The following is a 27,280-nucleotide window of genomic DNA, read 5'->3' on the forward strand; positions in this document are numbered from 1 at the left end:
AGGACGCTGCATTGGGATACAGATCCATCAGTTCTTCAGCTTCACTCAGATTCCGATTTGGGGTATTGAATAGATTTATTACCTTCCCTTTTTTATAATTAACTTGATTCTTTGTGAAACTGTCCTAATTTTATTTTGCTTAAATTTGTAATATGCAGTATATAGTTAGGAAAAGTGTTATATTTTACTGTGACACCTCATTTATCCTCTCTCATTCGTGAAAGAAATATTCTATGTATCTGATTTTCTAGGTACCCTAAATCTGCCCATTTAAGTGTCCAAATTCCTTTTATTACTTCTGTATTTTCTATGTAAGTTTTTAAAAGATGTGTTACAAAGTTCCCAGACTTTTAATACATATTCTACATGTGATTGAACCTTTTCTGGGTTACTCGCTATAAATATTGATTTATTTTCCTATATTAAAATTCAGTGATGTTTTCTGAGGAACAGAGCTGTTGGTCTCTATACTATGACCCCAGACTGCTATTGGTTTATACATTTATTTATTAGTTCATTTATTCACTCATTTATTCTAGTCTCCAATGCAAAATATAAATGTTAGTTGCTGTCACTGTGCCTGACTGAGATAGCTATTTTCCCTTGATAATTTGCATCTTCTAAAGCATGCAAATGACCAATACCTTTGGAATTCTATCTAAAGTAAGAATAAATAAGCCTTGAATTGCAGATGAGAAAACTATATATATTAGCTGGAAGGCCTCTCTGTTGGCTCTCCCACCCCCATATGCTTCCTTATTCTCAGTAAAAGTGGTTTTTAGATAAGTGAGGTTTTACCTCCCTATCTTTCTACCTTTAAGTCTTAGAATATTTTGTTTGTTCTAATATTGTGATTTTTATCTACTAGGTCGTATATGTACTGAAGTTAGTACTTGTCCTAATAGTTGTTGTACTGAAGTTAGTACTTGTCCTAATAGTTGTTGGCTTGACCATTTTCCCCAGATATGTGAGTGCTTTATTTTTCTTATGGTTCACATCGTGAAAATCAGAATATAATATTTCTTATTTCAAATTTTATTCTTAGAATACTAGATTATTAAAATGTATTTAAAATTTCTCATTTAATTCTTTGATTATGCTCTTTTTTTTTCTTAAAGGCTAAGATATTCCTTAAGTAGACAACACATTAAAAATTTCTTATGGCCCACATTTAGGAGCTTAGAGAAATTAATGATATATATATTTCAGGTAGTCTGCTTGATATTCTGGAAGTTACAGCAATGTCTTTATTAGATATCCTTTTAAAACAGCTTCATAATTGAGAACTTCTTGGCGAGTTTGGATGCATACTTTATTTGGTTTAAAATTTAAACATCTAATATAATAACCAAGAAAAGATCCCCCAGATACCTAATAAAAGATATTTCTCATTTGGTCCATTTTCCTCAGCCACAACTTTCTTCTGTTTGTCAAAAGAGAATGTTTTCCCTCTATTTAAAATAGAAGTGACTTTAGTAGTTGTATGGTATCCAAAAGATCTATTGCTTTAGTTTAGGTATAAAGTATCTGCACTGTAGTTTGTCCATATATGATTCGAGGACAACATGTACCATGCAGATATTAGCAATTTAAGTTTAAATATTTCATTTTAAAATCTAAGTGGACTGTATGATTCTCAATTTCTACAAAGTAGAAAAAAAGGTTGTCAACCAAAAATTACTTTTCAGTCTTAAAAGTGAAGTCTTCTACTGGTGAAGGGAACTGAAAGTGGTCTGCGTGAGATCCATATTATCTGATTCTTCAAAACAGTCCAGAATCATATCCTTGCAAAAAAAAAAAAAAAAGTTCTTGTAATCAATCATATTAAGCAGACCACTACAAAATCCCTATCCTCTTACTTTATTATTACCCACACATCTACTCTAAGAAACTAAATTATTTGCCTTTTTAAAGTGAAAAATAAATACCTTGAATGATTCAGAAATATCTTTTGTTTTTGTTACCTTCTAATTCTTTTGTTAAGATAAAGCCAATTCATTGTTCATCTAGAATTTCTTGAGTAAAACAGGGATTTAAATTACAATGTTGGATACACAATGTTTAATTCCTACTTTTCTAAAATAACATGGCTTGATGTAGTTAAATGTATCATTTATTGTATTTTAAAATATTGTGTTCACTTTATTTAGACGAGGACCTATTAAACTTGGAATGGCTAAAATTACACAAGTTGACTTTCCTCCTCGAGAAATCGTGACATATACAAAGGAAACGCAGACTCCAGTTATGGCTCAACCCAAAGAAGGTGAATATCTATCCTTAATATGATTGTCATTAATTCCCCCCCCCCCTTATTTTTTAATAAGTGGATTTTTCCCCCATGCTTTTTTGTTTTTATTTTTTGGCATATTTTCTTAGAGGGAAACATCATAAAACTAATGTATTATGAATTTGTTTTTTAGAGTTTTAAAACTTTTTCTTTTAAAAGTTAATAAAGTATAAGCTGTATATATGGTTAATTAGCATCTTTCAAATATTATTTTAGCTGTTCATGTGTAAGTTCTTCAGACTTCATATTTAAATTGATTATTGAAAATTTTTTTGTTTTAAAAAAAATATTTTTATTGATTTCAGAGAAGAAGGTTTAAATTGATTATTGAAAATTTTTTTGTTTTTAAAAAAAATATTTTTATTGATTTCAGAGAAGAAGGGAGGAGAGAGAGATAGAAACATCAGTGATGAGAGAGAATCACTGATTGGCTGCCTCCTGCATGCCCCCCACTGGGGATTGAGCTCGCAACCCCCGCATGTGCCCTTGACTGGAATCGAACCCGAGACCCTTCAGTCCGCAGGCTGATGTTCAGTCCACTGAGCCAAACCGGCTAGGGCTGATTATTGAAAGTTTCAACAGCAAAGAGTGCCTACTACATATCAGGTATAGTGTGAGGCACTTTACATTACCTCTGATTTTCTCACCAAAACCCTTAGAGTTAAGTATTGGTTCTATTTGTTCATGAAGAAACTTAAGCTGAAAGAGATAATTTATCAAGGGTCACATAGCTAGTAGCTCAGATTCTAAATCAAGTCTGACTGATTTCCAAGATGTGTTTTCTCTCTTATGCTGCCACTGTAGCAGCATGTTCATGCTTTTATGATAGTTAATCTATGGTAAGAAATTCAATTAATATTACAATCCAGTATACACATAAATACACACGATTAACTGAAACAAGTTTTATGAAATAGCACCTTCCCTTCTCTATTTCATTTTTTTATTATTTATTTATTTTAATCCTCACCTGAGGATATTTTTCCATTGATTTTTAGAGAGAGTGGAAGAGAGAGGGAAAGACAGAGAAATATCGATGTGAGAGAAACACATTGATTGGTTGCCTCCTGTACTAGCCCCAACCAGGGCCTGGGCCAGGGAGGAGCTTGCAACCGAGGTACATGCCCTTGACAGGAATCGAACCCGTAACTCTTTGGTCCGCAGGCCGACACTCTATCCACTGAGCCAATATAGCTAGGGCTTTATTTCATTTTTTAAAATGTTGAACATTACTAAATTTATTGGTTTAGACCCATAGTTTGAAAAATACTTCATTAAAAGATGGCATGGTTTAGTTAGCTTATTTATTGGTGTATGCATCAGGATAATATTATTTTATAGTGATTATCCCATATAATAAAAGGCTAATATGCAAATCAACCGAACAGCGGAACGACCGGTCACTATGACACACACTGACCACCAGGGGGCAGACACTCAATGCAGGAGCTGCCCCCTGGTGGTCAGTGCGCTCCCACAGGGGGAGCGCCACTCAGCCAGAAGCTCTGAGCCGGGCTCATGGCTGGCAAGCGCAGTGGCAGTGGCGGGAGCTTCTTTTGCCTCTGTGGCAGTCAGACATCCCCCAAGCGCTCTCAGACTGCGAGAGGGTGCAGGCCAGGCTGAGGGACTCCCGAGTGCATGAATTTTCGTGCATCAGTCCTCTAGTCTAAGAATAATAAATAAACAGCTTTGATCTTTCATTGAGTTCAATAAAATATTTCTTATCTTCACTGAAAGAAGGTGAAAGTGACAAGATGGGTGAACTAAGCCCAGTTTTAAAATCATAACTGATGCAGACATACCTGTAAATTTTCACTGTGAGAACTAGACTTAGATACAAATTTTACAAAGGTCCATATTTATTCATTTGCAACCTAATAAGTACTCATTGATTCTGCAAGTTTAAGAGTGTATGCTATAATTGAAGGCACTAGATTATCCTTTTTTTGTTGTTGTTGTTTTGTTTTTTAGTTTCAGGTTAAGATATGTAAATGAAGGAGAGTGAGAAGTATTTCCCAATACCATGGGGCCATCCTTAGCCTTTGGCACTGTTTATAAAAATGAGATCATTTTCTTTCTATATTGTTACAATTATTTTCATGTCAAAGTTTATTACATTAAGTTTCTTTTCCCAGTTTGTGGAAGTTTCTAGAAAGAGGGGAAAGAAAAAACCCCTGAAATTAAGGTTTTATAATGAAAATATTTTATGCTTAACTGTACTTGTGCTTATCCATTGCTTTAATACAGTAGTTCTCAAACTTAGCCTGGCTGGTTCCCATTGAAGAATTACGTAACAAATTCCAAAACTCACCATGAGACAGAATTGCAGGAATCACAATTTGAGTGTAACAGACAGTAAATTAAACTTGGGTAGGCAGTGTAATCAGTGCAGAAGTAATTTGAGTTAACCAAATTGAAGATAAAAATTGGTCTTAGATTTAACTCTTACCTTTCTCCCATTTTTTTATATGGCTGAATCTATTCTTTTAAAAAGCAATAGTTTTTATTTTGCCTTGTTTTTCTTTTCTCCCTTACTAGCCATCTTCTTGCTTTCAAGTTTACTCTGTAAGTTGGTGATACAGTTTCTGAACTGATGTTCTTTGCTGTCTTACAGCACCTACTGTGAATGAAATTGACTAGGAACATGCGACCTTAGTCAATTTTATTCTCGGCAGGTAAAAAGCTTCTCATGGCAGGAGCATGGTGCCCACAGATACACTCCTGGAAAAGTTACTTTCTGCCTTTACCTTTTTAAAGTTTATAACTCTTTTTGAAAATGGCATTATTTTTTCTTATTCACCTCTCAACAAGGATTTTTTTTTTTTGTCCCTGTTTTTAGAAACAGATTTTTAAAGAGGAAGGTATTCTAAAGGTTATCTAATCTAATCATCTTGTTTACACCTGAGGAAACTGAGGCCTAGGGAAGTTAATTGATGAGCTTGTGGTCTCAGTGAGAGAATATCCAGGCTACAACCAGAAGCTGCGTTTTGATTTTCAGTGAAGTGTTTTGTTTTGCTTTTCTTATACCATTCTACTTTTTTATCTGTGTGAATTTTGCAATTATTTTTGGTATTGGTTTGGTCTCCAGATATTTTTATTCCGGTACATGTTGATTAGCATTTATAATGTTTGGAAAAGTATTATATGTAAAGAGCTTTTAATCTTTTATTGCATGATCTTAACATCTGGAATCTACACTTCCCAAGTAGACTAAATTTGTGGGCCTCTGGTTAATATTACCCTTGTCAAAAATGGATTTTTAAAAAATTCTGGAATAAATAACACATTTAATAAATTATTTTTAACCCTCAGAATCAGTAAGGACATAAACATAATTAAAAATTGAAGAATTTGTTTTTAATATTGATTGAAAGACTTTAATCAGCATGTCTGAAATTATGGTGTCGGAAAAATGTAATATTTATGAGAGCCCAGCTCACAGTATCTATGTAAATAATGCCAATAGTGTCTAAATAAAATCTGAATTTTATATTAAAAAGACCATGTAGAGCCCTGGCTTGGTGGCTTAGTTGGTTGGAGCATCATCTGTATACCAAAAGGTTGCAGGTTCAATTTCCAGTCAGGTTACAGGTTTAATCCCAGGTCAGGGCATGTACGGAAGGCAACCAATTGATGTTTCTCACATAGATGTCTTTCTGTCTCTCTCTCTCTCTTCCTCTCTTCCCCTCTCTCTCTAAATCAGTAATAACATACCCTTGGTTGAGGATTAAAAAAAAAAAAAGACCAGTGACTTTGCATCTTACTCTAGATGTTTAAAAAAATAAAAGGAATGGATTCCCTTGATACATTCATGAAGCTTTGTCGCAATATAAGTTCTCTTAATAATGATCTTAAAGAATAAGGTATAAGAAGATGAAATTATGGATAAATGGGTTGAAGTGAAGTGATTCAAAATGATGTTGATCCAGAAAAGGAAGGATTATTTTGAAAATATTAAAGGAAAATTATTCATATCTGTATTTGTAAATTAATGATTGTAGCATTTTCTTCTACTATTCTCACTTTCTGAAAGATGTTCATAAAGTTATTTATAAGATGTTCATTAATGTATATTTTATATGCAAATAATTTCCTGATTTTTAGAACTCAGTGGCAACTTCCTTTGTACCATGAATAATCAGACTGCTTTTTAAATTAGGTATTTGTCATTGGATATTAAACTGTCTTAAAATAGGGGACACCAGCATAATGAAAACAACAAATTTATTTCCTAAACATTAATATACTAATGATGGGATTTGTTTTTCACTTCCTATTGCAAATTAATCTTTGTAAGTGATAGATAAAAGAGTATCAGTGTTTAGTGAGGACTTTTTAGGACCTGTGCATATTACCTATTTAAATGAGTTGTAATATTTTAAGTATACTTTTTGGCTTAGTCTTATTTAGATGTCTCTGAAATGTAATATGACATACAGATGATAAAACTTGCTCTGAAGACTCCCTTCAGTTTAACAAAAGCCACCCATTTCACAGATGATTTAACTTTGATTAACCTATTCCATTGTAACAGATTATTCCGACAACTGGAATTTCATTCTTTGGTGTTATTTCTAGGTGCAGCTTAATTTACAGAACAGCTTTTCTTTCCATCTCACCAAAATACATCACAATTTTGATGTTAACTCAAAGTAAAAATTCAATGGTTCATTAAACCTAGTCTTAGCATTCATTGACAAGAGATTTGTCATTTTAAAAGTAACTGCTACTTTTATGCATTCTTTACTGCTCAGTTTATAACCTTAGATTCCCTGTCAGAGAAAGCATGGAGTTAACCACTTAGCATATTGCAATGAATATTCATCAATAAATTGATGTGACATGGCAGTCCCATTTTTCAGTCTTCCTGCTCTGTTGCAGTCTTTCAGTTTTAAATATATTAAAGCTTATCATGTAATAGGGACTGGCTTAAATCTTTAGAATTGTAATATTTTGGTCATGCTAATAGTCCTTTAGTAGCTATTGTATTAGTTTTTAATAAGAGAAATATCTTTGTTTCAGAGGAACATTCCCTAGTTGGATGTTACTGATGTTAGGTGTTTTTGCCAGTTATTTGGTATACATAGGTAATTGTTAAAGATCAGCTTTATAATGAAAATATTATGTTTTGCATTTTATAAGAATAGCAGATCATTTATTTTTATGTTCCTTCAAATTAATTTAGCTTAATCATTTTTATGAAATACGGGTTTAAATACCTATCATAATTTTTAAATCAATTTTTAATCCATGTGGAAAGGGAGCTAAGTATGTTCATTCTAAAATGAAATCCTGAAAAACATGTATTTAAATAGTTAATAATTATTATTCAACTACAACTAAAATAACCTATATAGGCAAATAGGCATGGCAGATGCCATATTGTAGGCAGATATAGATCACTGCCTAACATCATCTACATTTTAAAAGGAAAAGAGTGTCTATAAACAAGATCTTTTCTTTTAAATATGTAGATTATGAGGTCACTTAGCACTAAAGTACTGACCATATGCATTATGACAGGAATTTGACACCTGTCATTGGAAATGGTACTTAGAAGCCGTATAATGCAACAAAGTTGAGGGAGGAGAATACGATGTGGGCAGGAGGCTGTAATTTATAATTCACAGTGCTCAAGAGTGACCTGTCCAGGGTGATTCAAAATCCCTATCTTTGATTTTAGGGTTTACATTCAGTGAACGCTACTAATGAAATTGATTAGGATAATTGATAGTATTAGCAGAAAATGGAGATATATATATATATTCCCAGATTTAATTTTTAATTGAAGTAAATATCCTATTATTCTAAAAGTTAACTTTTAAGTTAAATGTAATTAAATTATTTTATTACATTACACTTGTAGGTGACTTTATAGTAAAATTTTGTTTTAATGTTTGAGCAGTATAGAATTGTTACCAGCTATACTGTTTTCAGATTAATAATCCGTTGTATATGAGAATTCATCTAAAAAGGAGTACTGTCTTTCTGTTTCTCTGTGTGATTATATTGTTCCAAAAAAGCTTTCATTTTTTAAGTAGCACAAAAGCTGTAATTGGCATGCTTTGTAAGGAAGTGTCAATGTGCAAGAGAGTGGCGATCACTAAGAATTCTTTTACGTGTTCTTTCCCCTTTGCACTACCGCCTCCTCAGTGGGGTCACTGAGATCACTAGCTTTTCTTGAAATGGCCATTTTCACTGGCAGGTGCATTATACCCTGTATTTTCAGATTGTTTTTCCATTCTGAATGTTTGGCAGGTTGATTGCTCTGGCTGCATTGACGGAGAAAGGGCTGACAAATGCGGTTGGGCTGGCTGAAAAGACAGTGATTACTGTTTTCCTTTGTGGCTGATTGAGGCCCTTGAAAGGAAAAATTTTAACCTTCACCATTTGGTTCAAAAGTATGAGCATATATTGAAATCATTCGTGCCATTTATCCTAGTTCTGTAAACTTGTCAGAACGTAAAAATCGCTCTATTTCAAGTAATGTAGGATTGGCATACGTCATTATCATTTTGATTAAGTTGGAGGTTGTATCATTGTGTGCATTATACAGTGTCGTTTAAAGCTTTCTTCCCTACAGCTACAGTTATATTTTTATTGCCTATACTATAGAGTTAGAAAGATTTTCATAGCTCTCCAAACCTAACACTATGTGTGTGGTTTGGCAGCTGGTGTGGCCTACAAGCTGCATTTTGTTTGCAGGGCAAAGGCTTATCTGTAGGCCTCCTGGAGTGCGGGTAATTGCATGGGCTTGCCATTGGGGAGAGACAGGATTGGAAGCAGTCAAGCGGAAGAATGTTATGCCATCCCATTGCCACCTTGTAGCAGAAAGACACAATCCTAGCAATGCCATCTGGTTGTTGCTATCTAGTCAGCTGGCTTGGCTGTGGGACCATGACTTGGCAGCTGGTTCCCATCCTTGACCATTCTTTTGTGTCCGTCGTATATATGTGTGTTTTAGATAATTTCAAACATGGGTCAGGGAAAGGACTGTAACTAACAAGGAAAGTTTCCTTATTGAATAGGCTCTCATTACTTGAGATGCACTGTGCTGTAGATGCCTGCTGCTATTCCCTCATAGACAAATGACACATCTGTTTCGGCAATAAAAAAAAAAAGCGTTTTCTCCATAAAAACCCATCTCAGTATGTAGTGAAAGAGAAGTAGGCAGAGCTGTATGTTCTATAACATTTTGAAATAAGTGATTTTAAGTTATTTCCTGGTTTGGGAATATAAGAGTAGATTTAGTAATAAAAAAGTCTTCTAAACATTATATATTATCTCAATATATATTTTTATTCAAGAAAACATTAAGTGCTTATTGCCACATTATATAACGGTAGTAATGAGACTTGCATTTAAAATGACAGAATAGAAAATGTGGTCTCATAGCTATTATCTTTAAAACCTGCCTCTCAAATAGCAACCTGAGAGTTAATGTAAGCCGTCTTTATGCCATATGAAGACCCATTAGACACTGATGGTTTCAGATCACAAGTAAGCAGCCAGCTCTGTAGGCTATTTTCGACATTTGATTTTCTTCATTCTACAGCATTAATGTGTCAGCATGCTACATAAAACTACATAGGAGTTGCATGTTGTTCTGTCTGGAATGATAAATCTTGCAAGCTTTTAGAGATTTCCCTGAGGAATTCATCCTAGTTGCTTACATATTTTATTTCAGTTTCTGTAGCTACAGAATTTGGAATGACTGTTGATAAGATGCCACATAGGTATGTATAAAAACCAAGAGGTTCTACATAATTCTTTCTTCAAAATTATGTTGCCAAAATTCATATTATTTGTACTTATTCTGTCTTATCAGTGATTTGCTTTTGCTTTTATGTAAAGAGTTGTGATACCTTCTGCCTGTGACCTCAAAAATTAGCAATTATTTTCATAAAAATAATTCTTGTTCTGTTTTTTTCAGATGAAGAAGAAGAAGATGATGTAGTGACTCCTAAACCACCTATTGAACCTGAAGAAGAGAAAATTTTAAAGAAAGATGAGGAAAATGATAGTAAAGGTATCTTAAAGAATTTAACTTTAAAAAATTTTGTTGATTCCTATTAAGATTCCCTTTATTGCTTATGTATGAAAGTAGAATAAAATGCTCTAAATTAAAGAGGTGAATCTGGTTGTAAAAGAATGTGTGGCATTCATTGATCCAAACTGTAATAGTGAGTTGACCTGATTTGACTCACATAAGTCAGACTTCAGAAAAACATTTGTTTTCCAGCTCCCCCTCATGAGCTGACTGAAGAAGAAAAGCAACAAATCTTGCACACTGAAGAGTTTTTAAGTTTCTTTGACCATTCCACAAGAATTGTAGAAAGAGCTCTTTCTGAGCAGATTAACATCTTCTTTGACTACAGTGGCAGAGATTTGGAAGACAAAGAAGGGTAATGTTTAATTGCTAAAATTATGGCTTCAGCAATGTTAAATTACATTAAGATTAAGAGTAAGAAGTTATAACACCACCTTTTTCTGGATTTGGTCTTTTCTATAGAGAGATTCAAGCAGGTGCAAAACTGTCATTAAATCGACAATTTTTTGACGAACGGTGGTCAAAGCATCGGGTTGTTAGTTGTTTGGATTGGTCATCTCAGGTAAATTATAAAACTGGTTGCTATTAATTCATTTTTGTTTTTTCCTCCTTTATTTTTATTCTTTTTTTAATTTTTTTACTTTTATTGAATTTATTGGGGTGACATTGGTTAATAAAATTGTATGGGTTTCAGGTGTACAGTTCTATAATACATCAACTGTATATTGCTGTGTGTTCATCACCCAAAGTCAAGTCTCCTTCCATCACCATTTATCCTCCTTCACCCTTTTCTACCTCTCCCCACCCCCTTTCCTTCTGGTAATCACCATAGTGCTGTCTGTATCTGTGAGTTGTGGTTTTTTGTTTTGTTTTTGCTTAAATTACTTCACCTTTTATTTTAATCATGGAAATTTTGTGTAATTAAATCAATATATATCATTTAAAATAATAATAGATGATCGATCTAATGTTTCCTTATTCATTTTGTCTAATGTAAACTGTGGAAGAAATTATTGGAAACATTACTTATATTTAAAACTCAAGATTTTATTTATGCCAAAACCAGTTTCAATTGCTCACCAAATCCTTTGTATAAAATTGTAATACATATATTAATGAAGTTAATTAAAGCATTTTAAATAACTATATTAAAACATTTTAAATAACTAATTTAAGGTAATGTTACATTCCAGTAAGCAAACTCTAGAGATACCTCTTTTTTTATGAAGTATTAGGTATTTGTATTTCAGAATAATTTGATAAAGACAATGAGTAACTAAGAATGTAAAAACAGTTCTTATCATAGCATTTTTTTCTACTTGATTTTTGTGAGCAGTATCCAGAGTTACTCGTGGCTTCCTATAATAATAATGAAGATGCTCCTCATGAGCCGGATGGTGTGGCCCTTGTATGGAATATGAAATACAAAAAAACTACCCCAGAATATGTATTTCACTGCCAGGTAAGATGGTCTTTTAACAGTCTTTCCCAAGTTTAAGAATTCATTAATGCATTTAGACAAGTGCCTTTTTTCTTTTCTTGTCAACATAATGATTTTATTGGGTTGGCATTTTCTAAACCACCCCATATTTGCAAACAGATGTTAACAGAAAACTGAAGACTTCTCAATTCAACATGATCTGCCTTTTTGTAGCATTTCTGACATCTCTTATAATGTTTAATCACACCTAAAGTTCTTTGCGGTTGTGATTTTCTGTTATTGTGATTGATTGTATAAAAGAATTATTTTCTAAAATGTCTTTTCTGCAGGGTGTTTCTTAGGAACTTATTTGCTGAATATACAATTAGACTGTTGGCCCACTGAATTACTTATACAAGGCCTGAGGAGTTGGAACTAGATCGTTTTAAGTAGAAACATATGTGTGAAGTAGGAAACAGATGCAGAGTTTTAAAGAGGATTTAGTAGGTTAGAATTTGCAAGCCTTTTTTGGTTACATAAGTTATAATCTTTTAATAATATTATAATTCTGAAAAAAGCACTTAACTGAATCAAAACTAGCATATACTCTGTTGTCAGATTATTGTTAGAGGTTAATGCAAAGCCAGTTACCTTTTGACTTAATACTATAATTGAATAAAATAATATTTTGCTTTCTTTATAAGTTACTCAAACATATTTATGTAAGTAATCATTACATTAGACTTTTAAGCAAAAACTATTCAAAAATAAATTTTTATATTCTGGAACAAAGTAAAAATTTTAAATGAATTTATTTACTTGTTTTTATAACCTCTAATACCTTATAATGAAGGGGAAAATGCTTTTTTATAACTTGTCAAGCTTCTAACATTTGAACTTTAAATATAAAAATCTTACTGATTTGCAGTCAGCTGTGATGTCTGCTACATTTGCAAAATTTCATCCAAATCTGGTTGTTGGCGGTACGTATTCAGGCCAAATTGTGCTGTGGGATAACCGTAGCAATAAAAGAACTCCAGTGCAAAGAACTCCACTGTCAGCTGCTGCACACACGGTAAGTAAAGAGGTTATTTCCATTAGACTTCTGTGCTCCTTCACCATTAAATACTTAGTAGTGCCCATCAGAGTAGCTTCAGAATGTGTTTCCTTTGATGTGTGAATTCCTTATCATTTAGCAGCCAAGAACAAAGGCCTTTTTTCTGTTTTTCTGGAAATTTGTTTCATTAGAAACCCATTTCTCTTCTGAGACATCCTTTTGTTAATCAACAGAATAGCGTCAAACTTCATATTAAAAATGCCCTGAAGATATGAGACAGTTTTGATATGAAAGAGAATATCTGTGATTATGCAGTAAAAATTGTTTCACTTTTTTGGTGAAATAATTCCAGAAAACCTTATTATCTCTTTCTTCAGCATCCTGTATATTGTGTAAATGTCGTTGGAACACAAAATGCTCATAATCTGATTAGCATCTCTACTGATGGAAAAATTTGTTCATGGAGTCTGGACATGCTTTCCCATCCACAGGTAGGTTTATTTTGGAAAACTCTGAAATTTTGAGGCAAATGTTATTTTTTAAATATATAAACCCCAGGTTATGTTTTTCATAAATGTTTTATAATTGTATTATGGTAACAGTTTATAAATCTAAACATGTGTTAAATATAGTTTATTGTATATATCTTATTTTCAAACCTGCTTCACTTACTCAAAGACAATTTATATAAGAAGTATAATAAAAGAATTGTTTACAAACCAATTAAAAATATAAATTTTTCTTAAAAAAAATAAAAATTGCAAGTTTACAAAATAATTTCCTTAATTTTTTCTATCCAGGACAGCATGGAATTGGTTCATAAACAGTCAAAGGCAGTAGCTGTGACATCAATGTCCTTCCCTGTTGGAGATGTCAACAACTTTGTTGTTGGGAGTGAAGAAGGTTCTGTGTACACAGCATGCCGCCATGGCAGGTACATCTAAACTGGAATTTGCAATTATTTAAAATTTTTCCCTGAATAATCTCATTGAAACAAATTGCCCTTGTTTAAGTAGAAATCTATCCTAGAGTCACTCATTTTTTGTGACAAATTATTTGAGGTCAGGTGTATAAAATTAAAACAATTTTTAAAAAATCAAAGGTTATTTTGGATCATGATGTATTCTGGATGTTGAAGGTTGTGGTGTAGTTTTGTATGTGTGCACATGCTTACAGAAGTTAGTGGTGGAAAATAACATTCAGCAATTGCAAATAGATTATACACATGCCACATATTGACCTTTAAAGTTGTAAATAAGACTTTCAGCCATTTTCTCATTTTATGTGGACTTTGAGCTTTTAGTTCAGTCCTCCTGATAATTGTAGAGTAATGTCACATACCCATTTTAAATTGACTAGTATTTCTCCTGCTGTTCAATATGTTTTGAAATTGTCTAGCTGTACCTTATCAATTGCTTCCTTAAAAAAAATTGAATGTCCAGTTTTCATCTCAAATACAGATCACCTTCACTTCAAAGCTTTTGATTTAAAAGTAGTCCAGATTTTCTCTCTTACATGTAGTATCCCTTTATCTCTATTCCACCACTTTAGACATTGAACTTTTGAGTTCTGTTTTCAACACCATGTTTATGGTTCAAATATGTACTTACTAGGGGCCCAGTGCACAGATTCATGCACCTTGAAAGGAACTGTGGGCCATGAGGCTGCGGTGGGCACAGGGGCAGGTCTCGGCCCATCCTCCACGCCCCCACCTGTCCCCTCCCGCTGTGGCCTCCGGTCCCCTGTCTGCCGGGAGCCCCGCCCCCACCGCCACTCCCATGTGCTGACGTTGCGGAGCGATTGGGGCCGGCACCAGCAGTGGGTGTGAGCAGCGGCTGCTGTCCCTGATGGCCCCTCAGGAGCAGGGGGAGGTGGAGAAGCCCTTAGGGGCAATCAGGTCTGGCAGCCGCCGCTTGCACCTGCTGACAGTGCTAAGAGACTGGGACCTGTGCCGGGCGCCGGCAGCGGGTGCAAGTGGGGCCAGTGCCAGCAGCAGGTGCGAATGCCGGGTGGGACTGTGGTGCACAGGAGCAAAGAATTTTCAGTAGCCACCAGAGACTCGCCCCGATGACAGCAACTGGCACCCCGCCTTGGTCCACGCCCCTTGCTCACCTGCTCCATCATCCCGCCATGGCCGACACCCGCCATGTTTCACGCTCTGCTACATGCTGCCGACGCCTGCCATGTTCCACACACACCCCGTGGTGGTCAGCGCACATCATAGCAACTGGTTCAGTTGTTCTGCCGTTCGATCTATTTGCATATTAGCCTTTTATTATATAGGATTGCTTTAGTAGTGTTACCAAATAGAGTAACACTCAATTTCAGTTATTCTGATATGTTATGAGCACAGAGTTAAGTGTGTTGAAATTATGTCAAAGTCTGATAAATAAACTGTAAAATAATGTTTTTGTAAGTGGTTATCTTACAGAGATTTCCCTAACATTATCACTTTGATGAAACAGCAAAGCTGGAATCAGTGAGATGTTTGAGGGACATCAAGGACCAATCACTGGTATCCATTGTCATGCAGCTGTTGGAGCAGTAGACTTCTCACATCTTTTTGTCACTTCATCATTTGACTGGACAGTAAAGCTTTGGACAACTAAGGTATCTAAAAACAGATGTCTGCTCATTTGCTTAGGTTTCTAACACAAGGTGGTGCTCTAGTACTACATAGGAAAGATGGAAAGTTTTCTAATAGCTTAGCATGATTAACTGATAGATCAAACTTGATAAGAAGTTAGAACATAAGTGAGCTACTAGAGGTTGTAGTTTTCTTAAAAGTGTGCTGACAAATATGGTAATCCCACACACAAACACCAGTCTTCCAACTACTTCAGGCTTTTTGAGCACAGAATTGTCTGCCCTGAACTGAGTTGGAGAAAAAGCCCCTGAGTATCTCGCATAGCACCTCACATAGCTGTCATACAGCCCAGCACTAAAGTCATACATTTTTTTTTGGGAGAGTTTTTAGAGGTTTGTTCAGACTACAGTGGCTTATAGAACTGATGGAAAAATGGAGAAAAGACAGATAAAAACTAATGTACAATAAGTCCTATTTGATAAAGCTACACATAATAAGTTTGAGTCATTAAGAAAGTATGGCCCTAGCTGATTTGGCTCAGTGGATAGAGCATCAGTCTACGGACTGAAGGGTCCCAGGTTCAATCCCAGGCAAGGGCACATGCCCAGGTTGTGGGCTCGATCCCCAGTGGGGGATGTGCAGGAGGCAGCCGATCAATTCTCTCTGATCCTTGATGTTTCTATTTCTCTCTCCCACTCCCTTCCTCTCTGAAATCAATAAAAATATTTTTTTTTTTAAAAAAAAAAGGAAGTATGGTATGCCCAGGCTGGGTAGGTCAGTTGGTTAGAGCACTGTCCCATTACACCAAGATTACAAGTTCAAAACCTGGTCAGGAACATATACACGAAGCAACCAATGAATGCATAAATAAGTGGAACAAGAAATCGATGTTTCTCTCTCTGTCTCTCACCCTTCCTCTCTCTAAAATCAATAAATTCTAAAAGAAATTTTTAAAAAGAAAGTATTGTATAAAGTTATAGATGGATATGTATTTTTGTTTTCCAAAATAAGTAATTTAAATAGTTATTTTCTGTTTTTAATAAGTTTCAGTTATTCAAAACCCCCACTTAAGTTATGAAGTACTTCCTGATTCTCCAGCAATTCCAGATAAATGTGACAATGCCCTACCTCACTGAAAGTCTCAAGGCAAAGTCAGGTCAGGAATGTTACTTCCTGTGATAGGCCTTGTAATTTCATTTGACCTGTTTTAAAATTAAAGTGCCTTGACTTTGCTGTCTAGCTTTTCTGCACTATTACATTGTTGCTTGCAAAGCCGTATATTCAGAATATCAGATTCTATTTAAATTAAGTTTTAAGCTACATTTTTCATGTTTCCATCTGCCTTATCCTAAATATTGACCTTTTGAATAATTCATCATGAGACAAAGTTTAGAGACCTTATTTTGTTCTTCAGTATTTTGAGAAAACCTAGTAGTCTTAAGAGATGTTTTTTGCTATTACAGTTATCAAATACTGGCTTCAGAAATCTAGTTCAAGTTAACTCACTGTTCACTATTATCTTTTCTTGATGCTTTCTTTCAGTCTAATATGAAGTGAGTTAGAAGACTTTGCCTCTAAAACCTTGCCTTTTAAAATTAAGCATTTTCCAGTTTGGCATTAGCAGGTAGAAAAATAGCACTTACCTTAAACCTAATGAAGGAAACAGAAAAATGCTTAACATAGTGTGTAGCATGTAGTAGGCACTTAACAGTGTTCAGTTCCTCCTTTTCCCTTCATGGGTATCAGACAGAACCTGAATGCATTTAGTCAATGGTCTATTTTCTTTCTTGGATTGTTCTTGACTTCCTTCTTTTAATTAGATTTACATAGTGGAAAAGAGAAGGAAGATTCCTCCAAAGAAATGCGTAAACTAGCTAGTAAAACCAAAGGAAGAGGCAGAATTGGAAAGATGAAGCCACTGCTTCTCTATAGGCTGCAGGTAGCAGTGTAAGTGGCTAGAACTTGGCTGTGCTCCCACCTTAGTAGTCCTGTGTATAGCACAGGAGACATTACATCTCTTAGGTTTTCTGGCTAGCGTCCTTTTAGTAATTGAAAAGAATTTATCTATTTGTAGATTTATTATTATTTTGAATATCTCAGGGCTTCAGTTTGCTAGCCTTCTGTTAGCTTTAAATTTGAGGCTTTCATCCTTACATATATTGCTAACAGGACTGAAAAATGAAGGGGTCGTCTTGCCTAAACAAGAACAGAACTTATATCTGTGGAAGCAGACTAACTGTTATATTATTGATTGATTGATTGGTGGTTGATAGCTTCTCGTTCTTGTATTTTGTTGTATTTCAACATAGAACTGTCTCTGAATAAGAATGACAGGCAGGCATATCTCTCTCTGGGCTAGGTATTGCTTTCTTCCCTGAGCTTCGTATAGAACACTCTTATTCATTCAACTGTGATATATGCCTCTTCCTTCTTCCCCACACATACATACCTCTCAAAAGTTAGTGGCCAAAGAATGGGCCACTGTAGAACGGTGTTTTTATCCATGCCCAAGGGCCTTCAAAAACTTTATCAGAATTACTTTTTACTCAAATTGTTCTTCACACAAACAGTTTTGTATGAAGGATGGAACAACAATAACAATGTGCTGGGTAAATAGTTTTTATTTGCCAGTATCATGGCTCCCAGTGTCATTGCTCTGATCTTAGATTTATACTTTAAGGTTAATTGTGTTGCTGGTATTTATTTCTATCCTGTCAAACAACTTGATAGAGCCTCTGTGCTCTTTAACATAATGGTGATGAATAACAGGCAGGTAAGGCTTTTAAATACTCTTTTTAAAAACATTCTCTCAATTCCATTTTAAACTCTTTAAACCAGTATCTTTACATTCATGAATTTAACATACTTTTAAAGTGTTTTTCTTCTCTATCTCTACGCTCTGTAAACTGGAAGAATGCACCATTAGATATCACTGTATCTGTGTACTTTTTAAGATCTGGCTGTGCCCCAGTAGCAAAACAAGAGTCCTTCTTTTTTTCCTCTTTCTGTAAATCCTTTAAAAAATCCCTAGAAATCTCAATTTGGCACTGCCTCAACTTTAATTTAAAGTAATCTACTTCTGTAGTCAGCTTCTAAATTTATTTGGAGGACATGGTTACCTTTTCAAAATACCAAATTTGAAATTTCACAATAAAAAGCACTTTTCCAGGCTTGAAAATGGTAGGAAGAATATGTGAGAAGTAAAAGCTTCTTGAAAGTAACCTGAAGATTTGTTCCATTACATTTAACCATGCTTGTTACAGATGACTCTTAAACTGTAAAAATTATTTATTTGGGGGACAAAGTGTTTTAATGTATACACGGTATTTTCTAGTCTCAGAGCAATATCTATCAAACCATATTTACTGTAAAGTGACAAAATTAAGATTGTTAATTTCTTAGAATTGGTAGTTTTCAGACTTTTGTAATCCTTACACACCCTAAAATTTTGTTACAGTCTCTGATGTCTTAAATACCCTCCTTATTTTAACAACTTCCCTATTTAACGCTCAGAGAATACAAGCATTAAAATAGGGTCAAAGATATTTTACTGACTCTTGGAATAGCAACTGTGCACATTAGACAAGTTAAAATGAAAAAATGCTTTGAGATTGGGGTGTTTCGTGAGGAAGCCTACTGACCATTGGGACCGAGTGGCAGCATGGACCATAGTAACTTGCTGCTGACCAGTGTCCAGCCTGTCCTTCACATATTTAGAAACTCAATTTTGTCCATCTTCTAGAGTTGATTAGCTAGGGAGTGCTGACTGGAACTGACAGGCTCCTAAGACACGGATACATTGGAGAAGGTCAATTTATTAATTTACAATGAGAAATAACTGTCAAAAGGCCCCGATACTCATGCTGGCCTGACCAGCTCATTGTTTCCCTGTAGACAACCCACGTGGGAAGCCAAATTATAATCAGAAGATTGCTTAGTGAGCAAGCAATTGGAACAAAGGAAGTTTTCTAATTTGAATGTTTAATGGCATCAAGCAATGATAGCATGATTCATTCATCTTCCTGTAGAGATAGTCTTGCCCTGGGTGGTAATTCTCACAGTTCATGGATTGAGACTCTCTCCTAGATAGACAGTGCTTATATTGGATACTGTCTGTATTTTGTTGTAAGACTCTGCTTCTTTGTATTTCTTTTGTTTTTAATAGACACATGTCTTCTCAAAAAGGTCCTGTTGGCAGGTTATAAGGAAGGTATTTCTGACCTGGATATCGTTTCTTTTTGTTTGTTTTGTTTTGTTAATCCTCACCTGAGGATATTTTCCCATTGATTTTTAGGGAGAGTGGAAGAGAGAGGGAAGGGCAGAGAGAGACATTGATGTAAAAGAAACACATTGATTGGGTACCTCCTGCACGCGCCCTGACCAGGGCCTAGGTCGGGGAGAAGCCTGCAACCAAGGTACATGCCCTTGACCGGAATCGAACCCGGGACCCTTTGGTCCACAGGCCGACACTCTATCCACTGAGTTAAACCGTCTAAGGTGGTATCATTTCTTTTTAAAGAGGATCTGTTTATTCCTGTTCTGATCCAAGTGAAACTGTATTTCCCAGTTCTTTTGAGAGCACCTCACTGTTCATGTATTTACTATAGGGACTCTTTTGGTTATTAATCTAGATCTACCCAGTTACCCCAGAAAAATACAGAATTACTCTGTTTATTCCCTAGGGATGCTGGAACAAATAACCACAAACTAGGTGGCTTTAAAGAACAGAAATTTATTCTCTCACAGTTCTGTAGGCTAAAAGTCCAAAATCAAGGTGTTGACAAGGTTGGTTACTTTGGGAGGCACTGAGGGAGAATCTGTTCCTAGCTTCTGGTTGCCAGCAAGCTATGTTTTCATTTCTCTTAGGTATGTACCTAGGAGAAGAATTTTCGGGTCATATGTCACTCTAATTAGCATTTCCAGGAACGGCCAAACTGTTTTTCAAAGCAGCTACACCAATTTACATTTCCACCAGCAATGTCTGAGAGTTCCAATTTCTCACATCCTCCACCAATACTTGTTATTATCTGTCCTATATAGCCATCCTAGTGGTATGAAATGATATCTCATTGTGGTTTAATTTGCATCCCTCTAATGGATAATGATGTTGAGCATATTTTCAAGTGGTTGGTTGCTATTTGTAGATCTTTGGAGAAATCTAGTCAAATCCTTTGCCCAATGGTTAATTGGGTTATTTGCCTTTTAATGACTTGTAAGAGTTCTAATACTTATCAGATATATGATTTTCAAATATTTTCTCCCATTGTATAAATTATCTTTTCACTTTCTTGAGGGGTTTTTTTGAAGCACAAGAGTATTTAGTTTTGATGTAGCCCAGTTTATCCACTTTTTCTTTTGTCGCTTGTGCTTTTCGCTTCTTATCTAAGAAACTGTTGCAGAATCCAAGGTCACAATGATTTACTCCTGTGCTTTTTCTTAAGAGATTTATAGTTTTACCTCTTATATTTAGATCTATGGTACATTTTAAGTTAATTTCCATGTGAGGAAGGAGGCAGTCCAACTTCATTGTTTTGCATGTGCACATTCAGTTGCCCCAGTATCATCTGTTGAAAAGACTGTTCTTTTCCCATTTGTTATGACACCCTTATTGAAGATCTGTCATGATAACTTTGTATGGGATTTGACTAAGATACCTTTTTGTTGCTTATTGTCTACTAGTGAAATGAGTTTTCTTTTAAGAGGGAGGGAATGGGAAAAGATAGCTTTTCTACTTGTATTGTCTAGGTGAAAGCTCTCCTGTGTTTCTTGCAAAGCAGATATGTCTTTACCTATCTCTCTGAGATATGCCTTTTTTATATTTCTTTACCTATCTCTCTCTCTTGATCTGAGATATGCTTTCTATATATTTCTTTACCTATCTATGTGAGATATGCCTTTTCTGTTCCTCTTCACCACCTGTATCTGCACCTTCTCTTTGCTTTGCCCCTCCTGTGCTGTATTCCACAACTTGGATACTGCTCCCAGAAGTTTCTCTTTGGTGAGACTTGGTCTTTAAAGGACTCTTTGGTTTGTTAGAAAGTTTATAGGGCTCAGACTGCACCATTAGACCTTACTTATATCACATGGAGTCTGTATGCATTTATTTATAAATGCAATTGTGTCAAAATCCCTCACAGTTTCTGCTGCTGTTCTCAGACTGACCCCCATGCTGGCCACTAAGCATCTGTTATTGACTGTAAGGCTCTGTTCTCTGGCTATCAGAAGCCCGCGTGCCTTCCCACATGCCCTGCCTCACAGATGCTCATACTGTGCAGGTCTTGTATTTGTCAGAGGTTTGTTTTTACCTGCTTACATCCTGATCTTGTTGTAGATGTCTGTGAATCTTTGATTTTGCTATACTTTATCTGGGTTTATGGAGAGATTTAGAGGATATTCAAAAAATACAGTGCCATTGCTATCCTCTTCCTAGAATCCTCTAATTGACAAATGTTTTTAAAGTACCTTCTATTCCTTTTTTTCAACAGTATGGTTAACTATAAGTTAAAAAGAAAATGCAATCCAATAGTTGATTCTTAGTTCCGTAACTCCAGATACGGTATAGTAAAACAAATTATGGGAACTTTTTCTAGACTGAGTTAAATATCATAAAATGTTATACCTGTTGAATGTATGTCATATTTTGACTGCGCTAAGAATCAACTTTTCCCTTTCAGAATAACAAGCCTTTATACTCATTCGAAGATAATTCAGACTATGTTTATGATGTTATGTGGTCACCTACCCACCCAGCCCTGTTTGCATGTGTGGATGGCATGGGGAGGCTGGATTTGTGGAATCTCAATAATGATACAGAGGTAAGTGGGAAAATAAAAATTGCACAGAAAAATAGAAAATTGGAGAGTTATTGAGTAATTTGTGAAGTTCTTTTTATCCCAAGGAATGTAAAAGGGCTCTGTGAGTGTAGCATCATCACAAAGAAACCAAATAAGCTTTGTATCCTAATGATGAACAGCATGCTGGCAGAACTGAAGGGAGAAACACTGTTGTGAAGAGCACAGGGGAATTCCTTGTACTTCTGAAAAGCACTATGGTGCCTCTCATGTCCTGGCAAAGTCTCATTCATAAGGCAGAGGGAATATTTTTTATTCATAGGCTAGAAAGCAGAGAGCCTCCGACTCTTAAAGTATGTTAACCTTAATCCTAACTTTCTAAATTCTCTCTTAGCCTTGATAAAGTTGTATATCATCCATAAACATTAGTCTTAGCCTGACTTATTTGAATGAAGGAAAAATATATTTTGATGACTTGTTCCATGAAAACATTGTTACTGTTACTATAAAATAAATACAGAAACCATTAAATTTCCTAATTGCTATACTAAAATCACTTGTTGGCAGTGAAATTTCACTGCAGCTATTATTTGTTGTTAGCTATGTGTATTTTTACCAGCTTAAAGAGGCTTAATGACATTCTTAGAATTCTATATTGATTTGTGGTGGTAAGAAGTAATCCTAGCAGTTCTGTCAGTAACAGGTAAGGAGAAAGTCTCTTGATTGCTTCCCCACATCCCACTCATTGGCACGTCTCTTTATATTTCTAGTGGTATCAGTCCAATCCCTTGAAGTAAAATACTTGGTTATACAGGGCAAGGAAGGTGATATATTGGACATATAAAAAATTTAACACTATGCTAACTGCTAGTTTAGTACTTAGAGGAGGGACATTTAAATACTGCTAGGAAATGATATATAAATGGGTGATTGGACTTGATTATTCGTTGCTGATTACTAGAATGGTACCAATTTTATTTTCTTAATTTGGGTTTTGGTGTTAGAGATTTGTGGTTACAATTAAATTTTGATCTCTCCTATACTCAAATTGAAAGAATATGTCTTAATTATAATTTTTCTCTGTAACAGCATGCTAGAGGTTAAATTTATAATTTGGGGATGACTGGTAGCAATTAGAAGGATTATTTTGAGTCATATTTCAAATTTTTTAAAAATTGGATTGTGCTCTGGTCTGAGTCAAACATTGAATGTTTGCTGTCCATGTGGCAAGTAAATCTCTTTTTCTTCAGCATTTGAGAGACACCGTCAGATTGCAGGGGGCTGGCACCATTGTGTTGGTGCGTCATTCTCCCTGCTCCAGACAGTTCATGGAACCAGGGGCTTTAGAAAACTATACCTTCAGTATGGACTGTTTCCAAGAACTGTGATCAAATCACAAGTTCCAGCTGACAGAGATGCAAGCTGCAAAAGTAATTCCTGTCCTCTAAAGTTGAACCATAATCTGTTTATGAGGGCTTTTAAAATGTTTCTTTAAAATGGGGTTTTGGCCATCTGTTGTCAAACAGCTAGACTTCTTAAGGAAGTTAAAACAACAAAGAATGCTTTATTAAAGAGATCTTTCAGCATGATGTATCCAGTCATGTGAGAATTTCTTACATAAAGACTTAAGTTAATTTTCCCAAACCATTTTTAAGGATTGACTATAATGTCATTCATAATGTATCACTGAACAAGAAGAAAGTTGGGAAAATTCTTTATCTATTTTCATCTTTGTCTTTAAAAATGTAGCCAGATTGGAAGAAAGAAGAATTACTATTTTACATGTTTATAGAAATCTTGATGAAATGTTTAACACTGCACTATATTTTAAATGCCTTTAGGTGCCAACTGCCAGTATTTCTGTGGAGGGTAATCCTGCTCTTAATCGTGTAAGATGGACCCATTCTGGAAGAGAGATTGCCGTGGGTGATTCTGAAGGACAGATTGTTATATATGATGTGGGAGAGGTATGGGGCTCACTGCCTATAATTTTGACACATCTATTTAGCTTTCACAATACAGTAGTAACTCTATCTTTTGGTTAAAACTAGTCTTTGAGGTTCATGAATTATATAAACTATATGGTTGTAAAAGATAGTACTTACTTTCCACCATGGGAAGGACTCTTGAGATTAACTTTGGATGTCCTGTGTCCCCATGCAACAGATTTTGAGGGTAATATCATATGTTGGAAGTATCTTGCTTCTTGAAGCATGCATTGCTGGAAGCTAGAAATTCTTTAGGCATAAAAAGAAATTTGGAGTTATAGTTGGACTTTCAAGCTTTACAGAATTGATATTGAGATAAGATTTTATTTTTCTGTATTCATATATTTGTTTGGACCAGGTAGTGAAAATCAAAGTAATATTTTTTTAGAGTTTTCTGATGACATTGTGAAAAGTGATCTTGGCTCTCGAGCCTTGTTGCAGAATCATTATTATTGAATCCAACAGGATGAGTTGCAGTTCTCTCATTGGTGCTAGGTTGGCTGTACACAATCCCAGGAGTGATTTCCTTTTTTCCAGGCCTGACTAATGCCTTAGTCACTCCTTCTTTACTGTGCCTTATGGCTCCCATCCTCTTGAACACCCCAAGGCCTCTAGCAGTTGGATCTGAAGAGTAGATTGAATCATTTAAAACAGCCAATTGAACTATCTGCACAAATGGAATTATTCTGTATCAGCACTGTCCAATATGGTAGCCACTAGCCATATATGACTATTGAACACTTAAAATGTGACTAGGACAATTGAAGAACTAAATTTTAGATTTTATTTAATTTTAAGTACATTAAATGTAAGTAGTCAGATGTGGCGGATAGGTACCATATTGGATTGAATATCACTGTCCAACCTAATCTAATTTTATAAGCAGGCACATCCATTTGCTACAATGAATGGTTTGTGTCCTAATATGGCAATGTCACATTCCTCTAATATTATAATAACAATTATTAAAATTTTGGTATTGAACTGCTTCAGCGAGAAAAAAGCATCACAAGCCTCTTTTCCCGTTTTGCTCTTGGTACATCACTAAGTGGGGAGAAGTAGTGTACCTTCTGATGCAGGGATTAAGATATCAAGAAAGGTTATCTTGTGCTCCAAACAAAAAAAATACTTATAAGAAACCAGTTCTTTTAAATATATTTTATTGATTTTTACAGAGAGGAAGGGAGAGGGATAGAGAATTAGAAACATTGATGAGAGAGAAACATCGATCAGCTGCCTCTTGCACACCCCCTACTGGGGATGTGCCCGCAACCAAGGTACATGCCCTTGACCGGAATCGAACCTGGGACCCTTCAGTCCGCAGGACGACGCTCTATCCGCTGAGCCAAACCGGTTAGGGCGAAACCAGTTCTTTTAAACTATGCTTCAAAAACTAGTTCATACTAGGAATGAAGTATGAAGTAAATAAGTAAAACTTTTTAAGATTTTCCTCCCCAGCAGTAAAAGTCATGAGATAGTGCATAGGAGTTATAGTTATAGAGCATCATTGTTATTTTCTCTCACACTGATGGTGATAATAGCAAAATCATTTCTGAGGCTGTTAGAACACATTTCACAAGCATTGTCTTTTGTTTCAGAATGTGTAAATCATTGTTATAGTCACTGTAATTATGGAAAGGCCCTTCAGGTCAACTATTACTTTTTAATGGAAAAGTTATTTGAAAACAAATTGAATAATAGTGAGTAGACTGATCTTTTATTTCAATATGCATAAAATGTTGTCTTTCTTTTAACAGCAGATTGCTGTCCCCCGAAATGATGAATGGGCACGGTTTGGCCGAACACTGGCAGAAATTAATGCAAACCGGGCTGATGCGGAAGAGGAAGCCGCTACCAGAATACCTGCTTAGCCCCTAAAAAGAGGATAGCTAGCCTCAGTGGGTTTGGAGAAGACTCTAAGTAGATCCTAAGACTATTTGCATGCTTCTGTCTAAATGATAATTAAAAGGAAATTTCGTGGATTAGACCATGGATTTAATGCAGCTAGCAAATCTTACAATGTCCCTTTTTATATAATATGCATCTTGTTTTGGATATGTGTCATTTTTAATACAGCTGACTAACTTTGCTGAATGCAGCCTTTTTAAATTCTTATACACCAGGTGTATATTTGGTATTAGTTATTCTTTTGAGTTCTTTTCAATTTATAACACTGTATACATTTATTTCTAAAGCACAGATTAAATAAGTTCTGCATATTTTTAAATAATCATAATGCCCTGTTATACTGATAATGTTCTCATAATATGTAGAAACATTTATCTTAGCCATAGCATGCATACATCTATCAAGTTACATTCTGATATTCTTTTTCTTCTTTATAATTCATGTGATAGTTATATATAAATAAAAAAATATGGTTTAACTTTTCAAATTTTCATTTTGATTTACTGCCTCAATTTTAATTTTTCCTTCTCTTTTATAAAGTGTGGATGGTTTTTTTTCATATCTTTAAGTTTCTGGTGTAAGCAGCCACTTCAAATGTAAAACTTTTTGCCTTAACTATACCATATAGTGTACTGTAGATCTCCCAATTCATTATGAACTGATCTTCTATATATATAAAAGGCTAATATGCTGTGTCCAACTGGTTGCTGTGACGTGCACTGACCACCAGGGGGCAGACGCTCAATGCAGGAGCTGCTGGGATGTGCACAGAGAAACGGCACCGTGGAACTGGTGCCCACAAAGAAACACTCGGCTTCCCTCAAGTGGGACACAGGCCCTGCCACCACCCAGAGTGACAGCTCACCAAATCGCAGCCGACGCTGTCTAGACCCCATGGTGCAAAATGTGGCTTACAGCCCAGCCCAGAACGGTCGCTGTGGTAATGACATCACGGAGCAACGCCCGGCTTCCTCTCCCTAGTGACTAGCCTCATTGCAATTTCTTTAGCCCAGGAACATGAGTTACTTTATAGCCAAGTGCACACATTTCACACTTTAACCAAATGTCTGTGAAGTGTTTTCCCATGCCTCATCTCATTTGATCCTTACAGAAGTCCTGGAGTAGGTAGATAGGAGACTCGGTGGAGTCCTGTTTTATTTTCATTAGCCAGAAAACGGAGATTTAGAAA

The 27,280-nt window shown here is 35.3% G+C and overlaps 1 protein-coding gene across 10 annotated transcripts in view; it reads left to right on the plus strand.

The window, feature by feature from the left end:
• Positions 1 to 26,563, plus strand: part of DYNC1I2 (dynein, cytoplasmic 1, intermediate chain 2) — a 50,559-nt gene extending 23,996 nt beyond the window's left edge. For 4 of the 10 annotated variants that reach the window (XM_014545808.1, XM_005857574.2, XM_014545780.1 and 1 more), the window contains 13 exons: positions 3 to 62; positions 2,151 to 2,266; positions 10,224 to 10,319; positions 10,533 to 10,695; positions 10,803 to 10,902; positions 11,677 to 11,802; positions 12,689 to 12,835; positions 13,195 to 13,308; positions 13,618 to 13,751; positions 15,283 to 15,427; positions 22,079 to 22,219; positions 24,037 to 24,162; positions 25,941 to 26,563. In XM_014545808.1, coding sequence (XP_014401294.1) covers positions 3 to 62; positions 2,151 to 2,266; positions 10,224 to 10,319; positions 10,533 to 10,695; positions 10,803 to 10,902; positions 11,677 to 11,802; positions 12,689 to 12,835; positions 13,195 to 13,308; positions 13,618 to 13,751; positions 15,283 to 15,427; positions 22,079 to 22,219; positions 24,037 to 24,162; positions 25,941 to 26,054 — 1,582 coding nt within the window. In that variant the 3' untranslated portion in view covers positions 26,055 to 26,563. The remainder of the gene's footprint in view (positions 1 to 2; positions 63 to 2,150; positions 2,267 to 10,223; positions 10,320 to 10,532; positions 10,696 to 10,802; positions 10,903 to 11,676; positions 11,803 to 12,688; positions 12,836 to 13,194; positions 13,309 to 13,617; positions 13,752 to 15,282; positions 15,428 to 22,078; positions 22,220 to 24,036; positions 24,163 to 25,940) is intronic. The other 6 variants (XM_014545813.1, XM_014545791.1, XM_014545793.1 and 3 more) reach the window with 3 other exon arrangements.
• Positions 26,564 to 27,280: the final 717 nt, after the last annotated feature.

This window comes from Myotis brandtii, unplaced genomic scaffold, assembly GCF_000412655.1.
Source record: "Myotis brandtii unplaced genomic scaffold, ASM41265v1 scaffold112, whole genome shotgun sequence".
Lineage (NCBI taxonomy): Eukaryota > Metazoa > Chordata > Mammalia > Chiroptera > Vespertilionidae > Myotis > Myotis brandtii.